The 14,368-nt window shown below is 41.3% G+C and overlaps 1 protein-coding gene across 12 annotated transcripts in view; it reads right to left on the bottom strand.

Annotated features, from left to right (window-relative positions):
- Window positions 1-14,368, bottom strand: part of LOC140195375 (tensin-3-like) — a 449,612-nt gene that overhangs the window by 96,444 nt on the left and 338,800 nt on the right. For all 12 annotated transcript variants that reach the window (XM_072253585.1, XM_072253576.1, XM_072253577.1 and 9 more), the window contains one exon: window positions 12,332-12,436. In XM_072253585.1, coding sequence (XP_072109686.1) covers window positions 12,332-12,436 — 105 coding nt within the window. The remainder of the gene's footprint in view (window positions 1-12,331; window positions 12,437-14,368) is intronic.

The following is a 14,368-nucleotide window of genomic DNA, read 5'->3' as shown; positions in this document are numbered from 1 at the left end:
CTCTCAGGTCACAACAGACTTGTTTAGCCTCAGTGACTGGCACGAGAATGTGACAAAATTGGTGACAGGACACAGAAAATTGAAATAATGGCTTTTGTTGTCCCTGTATGAAAATATTATAAATTTCTGAGCATATACAAACTCCGTGTTACTTCTTTTATTAGAAATGTTTCAGTCAAAAACAAATTTAAATTCTGGATTGGAACTGAGGGAAAGAACTTGTCACTGACCATTCAATCACACAGTGGTCAACAGAAGCTATCAAATACAAACACTTGTGCTTTCAAAAGATGAGCCACTAAAACTGATGTATGAGAAGCAATATCATAAAGGTATACATCTTCACACTGCTATTAATTAATGTTGAATAATTTCACATACAGTACACATGCATCAAATCAGCTTTAGGAGACCTATCCTATTCAAATACTTACAGCTTCCAAAGAAAACAGATCTGAAATAAAAGTTAATTTCCTCTCTGTAAACAAGCACACACTTGGAATTGTCAGTGAGGAAGAGATATTATCAACAATCTGCACGGATGTGTTCTGCTGGTTAAGAAGTCGGGAATCCAATTGCAGACGGAGGCACAGAGGCCCAGGTTCTGTAGTTTATTGATCAGGACTGTGGGAATGATGGTGTTAAATGCTGAGCTATAGTCAGCGAACAGCATCCTGACATTGGTGTTTGTATGGTTCAGGTGATCTAAAGCCGTGTGAAGAGCCACTGCAATTGCATCTGCTGTAGACCTATTGTGGCAATAGGCAAATTGCATTGGGTTCAGGTCCTTGCTGAGGCAGGAGTCAATTTTAGCCACGACCAACCTCTCAAAGCATTTTATCACCGAAGATGTGAGTGCTACTGAGTGATAGTCATTAAGGCAGCACATACTACTCTTTTTGGGCACTGGTGTAATTTTTACCCTTCAGAAGCATTCAATGTCAGTGAGACAAAACAGATGATTGTGGACCAGGAAGGGTAAGACGAGTGAACATGAACCAATTCTCATAGAGAGATCAGAAGTGGAGAGAGTGAGCAATTTCAAGTCGCAAACACGAGGAATTCTGCAGATGCTGGAAATTCAAGCAACACACATCAAAGTTGCTGGTGAATGCAGCAGGCCAGGCAGCATCTCCAGGAAGAGGTACAGTCGAAGTTTCGGGCCGAGATCCTTCGTCAAGTCCTGACGAAGGGTCTCGGCCCGAAATGTCGACTGTACCTCTTCCTGGAGCTCGGCCCGAAATGTCGACTGTACCTCTTCCTGGAGATGCTGCCTGGCCTGCTGCGTTCACCAGCAACTTTGATGTGGGTTGCTGGAGCAATTTCAAGTTCCTGGGTGTCAAGATCTCCGAGTATCTAACCTGATCCCAATACATCGATGCAGCAATAAAGGATGCAAGATAGCGGCTATATTTCATTAGGAGTTTGAAGAGATTTGGTTTGTCAACTAAAACACTCGAAAACTTCTATTGCGGTACCGTGGAAAGCATTCTGAAAGGCTGCAACGCTGTCTGGTACGGGAAGGCTACTGAACAGGACCGAAAAAAGCTACAGAAAGTCGTAAAATTAATCAGCTCCATCTTGGGTACTAGCCTCCATAGTACCCAAGATATCTTTAAGGAGTGATACCTCAGAAAATGATGTCCATTATTATGGACCCCCATCAACCAGGACATGCCCTCTTCTCACTGTTACCATCTGGAAGGAGGTGCAGAAGCCTGAAATCACACACTCAGCAATTCAGGAACAGCTTCTTCCCCTCTGCCATCCAATTCCTAAATGGTCTTTGTACCCATGAACACTTCTTAAATATATATTATTTCTGTTTTTGCACTACTTTTAATCTATTCAACATATGTTAATTAGTTACTGCTATTTACTTATTTATTTGTATATTTATTTCTATAGTATCATGTATTGCATTGAATTGCTGCTGTTAAGTTAACAAATTTCATGACACATGCTGGTCATAATAAACCTGATTCTGATTCTGACTTGAGATCACACTCAAACTATTTCCATTTTAATGTCAGAAAAGCAAAATCTTCTCCTTTCAATAATTCCAGATAGACTTATCTAAATCATTCTGCTAGTTTCATGCTACACCTGAAAACTTCAATATAGATTTAAAAAAAAGTAGGAACATCAACTCTACTACACAACATGAAAGGCCACCTTACTTTTGATGAAATAGTTAAATTCCATGCTGTTATTTAACAATAATAACAATGAATTCCAGATAACTAATTATTTTAAAACTAACCCTGATAAGATTTAGCTAGTCAGGCAGCATCTGTGGAAGTCAAACAATTAACATTTCTAGTCAATGACATTTGATGTTTTCAAGGAATTCTCATGAAGGTCTCGGATCTGAAATGGATACGACAGTACCAACTGCATTTCCTGCATCTTCTCTTTTCTAATGCATTAATTTTATTGTTGGGAATACTGTATGTAGCCACTGTATTTATCTGGCCTCATAACAGTGTACAGTATGTTAGAAAAAGTCCTTTTAGATGCAGTTTGTCATTGACATAAGAGTGTATGCGTGCATGAAAACAAATCTTAGGGTTGTATATGGAGACATATATGTAATTTGGTAATAAATTTACTTTTAACTTTGAACATCACAGCATCAACTTCAATTTCTCTAACTTCTAGTAACCACTCCCCCCTCTTGTTTTCCCTTATTCCTCTGGCTCCTTTAACCTTTCTTTTTTGTCTTGCCTACTCTCACATCTTGCCCATCATCCACAGCTTCCTCCCCCTAGTTCCCCAGCTCCTTCCCTTTATTCATTGGTCTATTGTCCTCTTCTATCAAATTCCATCTTGTTCAGCACCTTCAGCCCTTTGCCTCTTCTGTGTATAACCTCCCAGCTTCTCACATCATTTCCACTTCCCCCTACCCCACCTGTCCATCTTCCTTCCCTCATCTGGATCTGGATTCACCCAATACAGCGCAGCGCACCCCTGTGGCCATCCCCCTCACTAATAAGTATACCGTTTTGGATACTGTTTTGGGGATGACCTACCAGGGAATGCTGTGGAAACCAGGTTACTGGCACTAAGCATGGGTCCTTTGGTGCAGAAGAGAAAGAGGGAGAAGGCGGGAGCGGTAGTGATAGGGGACTTAATAGTCCAAGGAACAGACGGGAGATTCTGTGCATGTGAACGGGACACCTGGATGGTATGTTGCCTCCCTGGTGCCAGGATCAGGGGCATCTCAGATCACAGCCACAGCCTTTAAGAGGGAGAGAGAGAGAGCAGCCAGATGTCTTGGTACTTATTAGTACCAATGACACAGGAAGGAAAAGGAAAGATGTCCTGAAGAGAGAGTTTAGAGAGCTAGGTAGAAAGCTGAGAAGCAAGACTTCCAGGGTAGTAATTTCTGGGTTGCTCCCTGTGCCACATGCCAGTGAGGTTAGAAACAGGATGAATTGGCGGACTAATGTGTGGCAGAGAAGCTGATGCAGGAGGCAGGGCTTCAGGTTCTTGGATCATTGGGATCACTTCTGGGGCAGGTATAACCCTGTACAAAAGTGACGGGTTGCACTTGAACCCAGGGGGACCAATATTCTCACAGCAGGTTTGTTAGAGCTGTTGGAGAGGGTTTAAGCTGATTTGGAGGAGAGTGGGAACCAGAGTGAAGGGACACAGGATAGGACATATCGTAAAAAAACAAAGATAGTGTGCAGTCTGATGATAGGGAAAATCGGGTTGGTAATGGATCTCAAGGGAGTGAGTTTATTGAATGCTTACGAGATAGCTTTTTAGAGCAATTTGTCATTGAGCCTCCTGGGGATCAGCTATATTGGATTGGCCATTATGTAATGAACTAAAGATGATTAGGGAGCTTAAGGTAAAAGAACTCTTAGGAGACAATGAATACAAAAGAGTTCAACTTGAAATTCGATAGGGAGAAAGTAAAGTCTGACATAACAGTATTTCAGTGGAGGAAAGGAAATTACAGTGGTGTGAAAGAGGAGTTGGCCAAAGTAAACTGGAAGGACATGCTGGCAAGGATGATAGCAGAGCAGCAATGGTGTGAGTTTCTGGGGAAAATGATGAAGGTATAGGACAGATGTATTCCAAAAATGAAGAAATACTCAAATGGCAAATTAGTACAACTGTGGTTGACAAGGGAAGTCAAAAGTTAATGTAAAAGCAAAAGGACAGGCATACAACAAAGCAAAAAATAGCGGGAAGATAGAAGATTGGCAAACATTTAAAAAACTACTGAAAGCAAATAAAAGAATCATTTAGAGGGAAAAGATGAAATATGAAAGCAAGCTAGCAAACAATATCAAAGTGGATAGTAAGAGCTTTTTTAAGTATGTAAAATATAAGAGATGAGAGTGGGTATAGGACCGCTAGAAAATGAGGCTGGAGAAATAATAACAGGGGATAAGGAGCTGCCAGATGAACTAACTGAGTATTTTACATCAGCCTTCACTGTGGAAGACACTAGCAGCGTGCCAAATGTTGAAGGGTGTGAGGGAAGAGAAGTGAGTGCAGTTACTATTACAACGGAGAAGGTGCTTGAAAGCTGTAAGACCCAAGGGCACATAAGTCACCTGGACCAGCTGAACTGCATCTGAGGGTTCTGAAAGGGGTAGCGTTAGAGATTGTAGAGGCATTAGTAATGGTCTTTCAAAATTCATTGGACTCGGGCATGATGCCAGAGGACTGGAAAATTGCAAATGTTACTCCACTCTTTAAGAAAGGAGGAAGACAGCAGAAAGGAAATTATACACCAGTTAGCCTGACCTCAGTGGTTGGAGTCAATTGTTAAGGATGAGGTTATGAAGCACCAGGAGACACAGGACAAGATAGGACAAAGTCAGCATGGGAAAATCTTGCCTGACGAACTTTTTGGAATTGTTTGAGGAGATTACAAGCAGGACAGATAAAGGGGATGCAGTGGATGTTGTATATTTGGATTTTCAGAAGGTCTTTGACAAGGTACCACATATGAGGCTGCTTATCAACTTAACAGCCCTATGGTATTACAGGAATGATTCTAGCATATTTAAAGCATTGGCTGATTGGAAGAAAGCAGCAAGTGGGAATAAAACTAACCTCTTCAGGTTGGCTGGCAGTGACTAGTGGTTTGCTGCAAGGGTTGGTGGTGGGACCACTTCTTTTTATGCTGAATTATCAACGATATAAATGATGAAAAAGATGGCTTTATTGCCAAATTTGCAGATGATACAAAGATTGGTGGAGGGGCAGGTAGTGTTGGGGAAACAGGTAGGATGCAGAAGGACTTAGACAGATTAGGAGATTGGGCAAGAAAGTGGCAAATGAAATACAATGCTGGAAAATTTATGGTCTTACATGCACTTTGATAGTTAAAAATAAATGTGCAGACCATTTTCTAAACAGGGAGACATCTAAAAATCTGAGATGCAAAGGGACTTGGGAGTTCTTGCGCAGAACATCATAAAGGTTAACTTGCAGGTTGAGTCAGTGGTGAGGAAGGCAAATGTAATGTTTGCATTCACTTCAAGAGGTCTAGAATACAAGAGCAAGGATGTGATGCTGAGGCTTTGTAAGGCACTGGTAAGGTCTCACTTTGAGTATTGTGAGTGGTTCTGGGATCCTCATTTAAGAAAAGATGTGTTGGCATTGGAGAGGGTTCAGCGGAGGTTCACAAGAACGATTCCGGGAATGAAAGGGTTATTAAACGTTTTGCTGGCTCTGAGTCTGTACTGATTGGAATTTAGAAGGTTTGGGTGGGGGGGGGGGAATCTCACTGAAACCTTTTGAATGTTGAAAGGTCTTGACAGGGTAGATGTGAAAAGGATGTTTCCCAGGGTGGGGGAGTCAAGGACAAGACAGCACAGCCTCAGGATAGAAGGGGGGTCCATTTAAAGCAGAGATGTGGAGAAATTTCTTTAGTCAGAGGGTGGTGAATTTGTGGAATTTATTACCACAGACACCGGCGGAGGCCAAGTTGTTGGGTGTATTTAAGGCAGAGCTTGACAGGTTCTCGATTGAACATGGCATCAAAGGTTTCAGGGCAGAGGGATAAAAGGATCAGCCATGATTGAATGGCAGAGCAGACTTGATGGGCCAAATTACCCAATTCTGCTTCTATGTCTTATGGTCTTATTACCAGCCAGCTCATCTCCCCCACCCCCCCCCCCCCCCCACACCCCCAGCCTTTATTCTGGCTTCGGTTTTCTTTCTTTCCCATGCTGATGAAGGGCCTCAGACCAAAACGCAAACTGTTCATTTCCCTGTATGGAATCTGCCTGACCTGCTGAGTTCCTCCAGTGCTTTGTTTGTGTTACATGGGACAAAAGATAATGCCTCCCCCTCAGGAGCTGACACAGACCCAATGGGCCAAATGGCCTCATTCTGTGTGAATGGATAAATTTAGATCCTAGCCGTTTTCAAACTCTTTAGAGCATTAGCCAACTGTAAGTCACAGGTTACATGCATGGAGTGGCCACAACAATGAGTATCCAGGGCATTTTCCATCATCAGGAAGATCAGCTTTTACTGCAATACTCAAAGGCTCTTCTTGCAGAAGTTCAAATCTTTGCTGATGATGGCCTGCTGAAATGTCACTGTTATGCTTGCTGTGCTTCGCTCTGCTGTGTGAAATAGCTAAAATAACTTCAGCAGCAGATTGCCTGAATGACTTGCTGTTCATCATGATTGGTATTTGGGAAATATTCTATAATTCCTTCTGGCCCGCATATCCTTGCTCTGAATTATGTCACGTGGATCCTATCAAACCTAAATTCCTTTCAACAGATTTTCCATCTTGTGCCGTTGCCTTGGAAGAGTGCAAGTATGCTCCATCTCAGTTTTGAGGCAGCTGGGTGGCGGTGTCCAACATGTCTTTTTGCAGACTGAGACTGCATATCATTGTCATTGGTTGTGGCTGCTTCTTTAGAAACAAAGTGATATGTGAAGGCTTTCTGAGTGTTTTCACATGGAAAGCAGCTCAAGGTCTTGAAAGCATTTCTTAACAAGCGAAGCGAACAAATATTTCCTGCAGGTCTCCTGTTCATTTTCTCTGTGGCAGTCCATAAAAGGAGAGCAGTATGGGGAAGGAAAAATCTTGCAGTCTTGACACATGCATATGGCATGGAGATCGAGGTGGTCACAATCTGTCACCACAATTCCTCAAATTAAAATTTGCCCTTGTTATCTTGTCTAACCCTGTGAGGTCATTGACCTACTCTGACAGTCAGGACCTAACCACTGAATGCCAGAAGTAGCATTCACCACAAAGGTAATTTTATTCTACTGGGGTTAGGTTATCATCATGATCATCTTAAACATAAATTCCAGGTATAGCATGCAACAAAGAATACAAAGAGGAAAACACAAAAGGATTTGAGTGAAAGAGAAAAGATGTTTTGATAAAATATTATGCAGAGGTCTCCTTACCAAAGTGTAAGTTTTCATAAGTAAAATGACAGAGGTATTTTAAGATTAAGGGAAACCATAACAAGTCACTTCATTGTCAACCAAACACAGAACATAAAGCACGGTAAAAAAAAAGTTCACGTCATTATGTCATCACATCAGACCAGTCTCTCAAAGTGAGCCCAACTCAATGTTGGTGGCTGTGAATTATGCAGATGTTTCCACCCCATACATTACCCTACCCAAGGAAGCATACATTTGAGATAGAGGAAGTGTAAAGGAGTTTCACTGATTGATTCTTGGGTTGGCTTGTTTATTCTTTGAGGACTGACTGTACTTATACTCTCTTGAATTTAGAAGAACACAAGATGATCTCATTGAAACATACAAAATTCTCTCGGAGACTGACAGAATAGAAGAAGAGAACATGCATCTCCTCCAACAAACATTTGGCTGAAGCAACTCTGTGGGTCAAGCAGCGTCTACCAGATGAAAGGAACCGTCAACATTTGGGATTGATGCAAGGTTTCAACCTGAAGTACTCACACAGGTGCTGTTCGACCAGCGGAGTTCATACTCCAGATTCTAGTACGCACAGTCTCTTGTATCTGTTGCTAAGTGAGACGAGAGGGGTCAGTCTGGAAATTAGGGACCGGCCTTTCAGAATGGTGACGACATGAAATGTCATCACCTGAAGAGAGGTAAACCGTTGGAGTACTCTCCCCAAGAGGGCTGTGGAAGATTAGTTACTGAACATATTCAAGATGGAGATTGACAGATTTTTGAATATTAAAGAAATCGAGGGTTATGAGGAAGAGTGCAGGAAAGTGATGCTAATGTTATAGGTCAGCAGTGATCTGATGGAATACATAGAGCCCACTCAGTAAGATCACTACTCATTTTTAACAACTAGTAAAATGGGCTAACTGGCTTCATGTCGTTCTGTCCTTCAGAAGCACGTGTGCAAAAAGGGGAGCTCCAATTCCAACAATGTACACCTCAAATGAAAGGCTGTTAATTACAAAACCTCAGTGCCACAAAGAAAGATTTTCAATGGCATAAAGGATTCAAGCAAAAACTAAGGCCCATTTTAGATGCACAATCAGTTTAATGTTCAAATAGCAATGAAGTCTTTCCCACTGCTCTAATAGGAAAGTACCCATATAGAGCCCTATAGCATTGTTAGTTGTAAGGTTGTTCATGTTTATTTATTTAAAAGTAAACAGAATTTAAAAGATAGGATAGATTGACACTGACATTAGATCAGAATCCAGATTAAATCCGTCAAGTCACTGTTTCAGTTTCCTTATATGTCATATATGAGCAGCCCATGCCTCATATTTCATTAGTTTTACATTATTGTGCATAGATTTTAATTTAGTTTTATATTCATGTAATTATGTAACATGTTCATCTTGAAAGGTGACACATACTGCAGCTAAATTACTTTGCTGTCATTGTACTAAATACTGGCACATTTATGCATGGAGACAAAAGAAATTTGGGAAGATCTTAAATGGATTTTTTTGCATCTATATTTACTCAGGAGATGGACACATCTATAGAAGTGAGGGAAAGCAGCAGTGAGGTCATGGACCATGTACAGATTACAGAGGAGGAGGTCTTTGCTGTCCTGAGGCAAATTCAGATGGATAAACCCCCAGCGCCTGGCAAGGTGTTCCCTTGGACACTGTGGACGGCTAAAAGAAGACATGAGGTTGCTCCAGCAGACAAGGTAAAGGAGAATCCCAAGGGCTTATTCAGATATATTAAAAGCAAAACGATAGCAAGGGTCAAATTGAGCCTCTAGAAGATCAGAGTGGTCATCTATGCATGGAGCAGAAAGAGATAAGGGTGATCATTAAATAGGATTTTTTGCATCTGTATTTACTTTGGAGACAAACACCCAGTGTATAGAATGGAGGCAAAGCAGCAACAGTGAAATTACAAAGCAAGAGGTGTTTGCTGTCTTGAGGAAAATTAGGTGAGTAAATCCCCAAGTCCTGACAAGATGTTCCTCCAGACCCTGTGGGAGGCTACTGCAGAATCTGCAGGGGCCCTAACGGAGATATTTAAAACATCCATTGCCATGGGTAAGGTGTTAGAGGACTAGAGGATAGTTAATGCTATCTGTTGTGAAAGGTTGTAAGAAAAAGCCAGAAAATTAAAGCCTGACATCAATAGTGCGTAAGTTATTGGTATGTAATCTAAGGGACCCAATATACAAGTATTTGGATTGGCGAGAACTGATAAGGGATAGTCCACATGACTTTGTGCATGATCGGTCGTATATAACTAAATTTATACATTTTGTTGAGGAAGGTACTAGGAAAGTTGTTGAAGGCAAGGTTGTGTATGTTGTTTACATTGACTTTAGCAAGGCATTTGACAAGGTCTCACGTGGGAGGTTAGTTCAGTTGCTTTCAATCCAATATGAGGTATAAATTGGATTAGGTATTGGCTTGCGGAAGAAGCCAGAGAGTGGTAGTAGATGGTTGCCTCTCTGACTGGAGGCCCGTGACTAGTGAAGTGCCACAGGGATCGATGCTGGATCCATTGCTGTTTTTCATCTATATCAACAACCTAGATGATAATGTGGTAAACTGGATCAGCAAACTCATCAGATTGGGGTGTAGAGGGCAGCGAGGAAGACGATCAAACCATGCAGCAGGGTCTGTACCAGGTGGAAAAATGGGCTGAAAAATAGCAGATGGAATTTAGTGCATAAAAGTGTGAGGTGTTGCATATTGGGAGGATGAATTGGGGAAGGAATTACATAGTGAGTGGTAGAACAGATGGATCTGGGAAAGAGGTGTCAGAAGTAGATACAGTCATAAAGCAAGCTTTTGGCATATTGGCTTTCATAACTCAAAGTCTTGAGTACAAGAGTTGAGATGTTATGTTGAAGTTGTTAAAGATGTTCGTGAGGCCTATTTTGGAATGTTTTGTTCAGTTTTGGTCACCTACCTACAAGAAAGATGTCAGTAAGATAGAAAGAGTGCAGAGAAAATCTACAATCATGTTGAGAATCTGAGGTGAGTGAAAAGCTGAACAGGTTAGGACTTCATTCCCTAGAGCATAGAATAATGAGGGGAGATTTGATATGAGGTATGCAAAATTTTGAGGAGTATAGATAAGGTAAATGCACATAAAACATTTTCCACTGAGGTTGGGTGAGACTAGAAATAGAGGTCAAGGGTTAAAGGTGAAAGGTGAACATGAGGAGGAATTTCTGCACTTAGTAAGTGGTGAGAATATGAAACAAGCTGCCTGCGGAAGTGGTGGATGTGAGTTCAATTTCAACATTTACAAAAATTTGGATAATTACATTGATGCGAAGGGTGTGGAGGTCTATGGTCTGGGTGCAGGTCGATGGGACAAGGCAGATATACAGTCAGCACAGACCAGATGGGCCGAAGGGCCTGTTTCTATACTGTTGTGTTCTTGTTTCAATTTGCCTGAAGAATCACTTTACTCCAAAAAGTAATTGAATGAAATTCATGGATAAATTTTCTATTGGTAAGATATTCGCAGTTATTTTGTAAATAATACTATTCTTTTGCACTTCTGGTCAGATGCTAATTGCATTTAATTGGCTTTGTATCTGTACTTGACACAATGATAATAAAGTTGAATCTAATCTAATCTATGAAAGTATCTCTAAAAAATTGAGTAAACACAAGAGATTCTGCAGAAGCTGGAAATTCAGTGTAATGGACACAAAATGCTGGAGAAACTCAGTAGGTTAGGCAGCCTCTAAGGAGAGGAATAAACAATTGATGCTCCAGGATTCAAAAGGAAGAGGGAAGGAGTGCAAGCTGGCAAGTGATGGGAAGGTGAGTGGGTGGAAGGAGGACGGAAGTGAGAAGTTGGGAGGTGATAGAATGAAGTGATAAAGAAGGGATCTGACAGGACAGTGGGCCATGGGAGAAAGGGAAAGAGGAGGGGCAGCAAAGGAAGATAATGGACATGTGGGGAAAAGAGAAGGGGTAAGAGGGGTATCAGAATGGGGAATGGAAAAAGAGAGAAGGGGACGGGAGAAGAAATTAATGGACATTACAGATATCAATTTTAATGCTATCGGCTTTAAGGCTATGAGTTGTTGCTCCTGCAACCGGAGATTTGGCCTCATTGTGACAGTACAGGGCATGGACCAACATGTCAGAGTGGGAATCTGAATTGAAATGGGTACTCTTTTGTGGAAGATGGAATTAAAGACCTCAGTGAAGTGGTCCCACAATCTACATCAGGGTCTCACTGATGTAGAGAAGCCCAAACTGGGAGCAACTGGATACAGTAGTGGACCCCAATTAAATCACGGATAAAACTTTATGTTATGCAGGTTGTTACTGAGTAAGTTGAAACCTTGTAGCAAAAAATGTGATCTGTGCCCACTTTACAGGCTTTAATAGTTTGATTTAGGAAGCAATTGTTTAATGAATTCCCAACCAGAAGAGAATGCACACAGAAAGCAGTTTTCAAATAAGTCAGCTAATATAAATTAGATTAGGTTTTTCATCTTTTCAGAAGAAGACTCATTACAATTTGGTGTAGGACTGTGCTTTCTAACGCATCCATACATTATTCTGCACTGAAGTCAGGTATGTTGACAGAATCAGGAGTCTTCCTTCATCTGAGCAGACCGACAGGATGAAATTCTCTCCCGTTTTATGCCTATTGTACATACTTTGTCAGCAAATTATAAAGAAAGTTTGAGAATTTTCAAACCAGTCTTAGTGCCATTTCCAAACTCCCTGATTATTGTTCATGTAAGAAAAGGAAAAGTATCACACAGCTGCTCTGAATCTGCCATTAAACTTTACCATTATTCCGAATGTATTAACGACATACTGCAACATAGGGTACCCAAATGGATAAAAGTTAATAGAACTGGAAACAAAAAAGGTCATCCAATTGAAATCTAATGGAATACAACCTGCCTTACCTTCACCATCAACAGTGAGTGTTTCATAGGAGTCCCACCGGATCAATGGGTCAGCAGTGTTATAATCCACAATTACTCCATGATCATTCTGGAGATGTTCAGAACCTATGAGGCAACATGTTCAGCGTTATACTCACAATTAAGCATAATTCATCAATAGATACAAACACTCATTTTTGTCCAATCACTTGGCCATACATTATTATTGTGAAGACAAAAAATTGCAATGTACATTCATTTCGAGATGCTATCCACAATGCAGATTCAGTTCTCTGAGAATAAATAAAACTGAAAGGAAAGCTTAGAAAAAATCTTCAGAGTTGGTACTAATGATCTATCTAATCCAGAATCCCACAAAAGTCAGCACACACCCACAGCTGAGGTTAGTCCCCCTTTTGCATTCCATGGGAAAAGAATATTTAAAGGATACAACTTCAAATGAAAACTCTGGGGTTAGGCTTAACACACATCAGTCTAAAATGTCTCTTTGCCGACATTTCCTTTTGAATAAAGAGTTACATTATTAGGGGCTCATGGGCCATTGTCAGCTCCAAAATGCAAGATATCTAAATTATGTTTAAACATATGAAGCTAAATATTTCATGTAAATATAAAAAAGTCAAACTTGTATAGTAAAACTCATAATTTTAAATCATCCTTTTTCATTTGTCATGCTAAGTTTATATTACACTGAGAGAAATGCCCAAAATATTCCTTGCTGCCTGCCCCTCAGTCTTATGCACTGCTTTACTAGTTAAGCAATACTTACCCTGCGCTTTTAAACCAGACTGAGATTTCAGTAGAACAGCTATGAAATTATGTCAAGCCTCAGCTCTAAAAAGGCAACAGAAACCTTTCCAAAGAGCAGTTTTATAAAAGATTGCTGACCAGAAAGCTTAGCTGGAAGAGACAGAAGACAGCCAGGGAACATCACTGGTTCTCCTAATTCCTGTTTTGTTTCATCACCAGGCACTTTTTTTGATTGGGACATCACCTTAACTTGGGCCATGATCATCAAAATGATTACAGCTGTATGAAATAAATACTAGGGAGAGATGATGAAATTGCAATCGGGCAGCAGGTCAGGCTGAAACAGGTAATAATGTGGGTTAGCTTTCAGCATTTAAGAGAAATTTGATTAAGTTCCTGGATGGGGGGGTGGTGTGGAAGGCTATGGTTCAGGTGCATGGAACGAGGTAGATGAATAGTTTGAAATGGACTAGAGATGGGCCTAAGGTCCTGTTTCTATGCTGTAGTGCTATACGACTCTAATCACTTCGAATGTATGCATATTAACATGTTTCTAAGCAAGCACATACACTTTCTCCCCTAAGACAGATTGCAGGGAGGGTATTCTAATTTGTGCACTTCTCTGCATCAGTGATTCATGTCTATACAATGAACCAAGATTGAAGGAGGCAATTTCCACTAACATCCTTTACAGAAATCTCCTTTCTATATCTGGCGAGGAGGGCGGCTAAATTGCTTGTAGTGCCAGGGGGATCATTTCAGGGGATCAGTTGTTCAGCTGATCAGAGAGGTGTCGGGAAACTTAGTGGAGGCCCGGTGGGGGTACGGCCTGCGGTCTCTGGGGAAGCACGTTCCTAGCAATGTACCACTGAACTTCCGCAAGGAAAAGACCCTATTCCTGAAGGCTTACAGGGGCCACGCCCCAGGGTGTCGTTATGGATAGAGGGAAGCGATGCTAAACCTATCCTCGACCCCGGCGCACAGATCAAGTTGTTGTACAATTCGTTTTACAACCGGTGTCTGAAGCATTTATCCTTGACAACCACAAGGGCACCGGAGACTTTGGGTACCAGTGCCGGTAATTATCCAGAAGACGATGATTGGTTAATGACCCTGGAGTTAATGGAGGCATTTTCTGGGCAACCAGCGTGTCGAGTTGCTTCTGAGGACGTGTGTAGCAGCCTTGAGCCGGTACCAAATTTAAACGAGACCCAGCGGTGGTACGGCTTGGGGAAAGTAGCTGAGGGTGAGACCCTCTTAGTAGATGCTCCGAACCACCACGAGGGA

This window comes from Mobula birostris, chromosome 3 (assembly GCF_030028105.1).
Source record: "Mobula birostris isolate sMobBir1 chromosome 3, sMobBir1.hap1, whole genome shotgun sequence".
Lineage (NCBI taxonomy): Eukaryota > Metazoa > Chordata > Chondrichthyes > Myliobatiformes > Myliobatidae > Mobula > Mobula birostris.
Note: the sequence above shows the minus strand (reverse complement) of the source record. Positions and strands in the feature narration are given on the sequence as shown.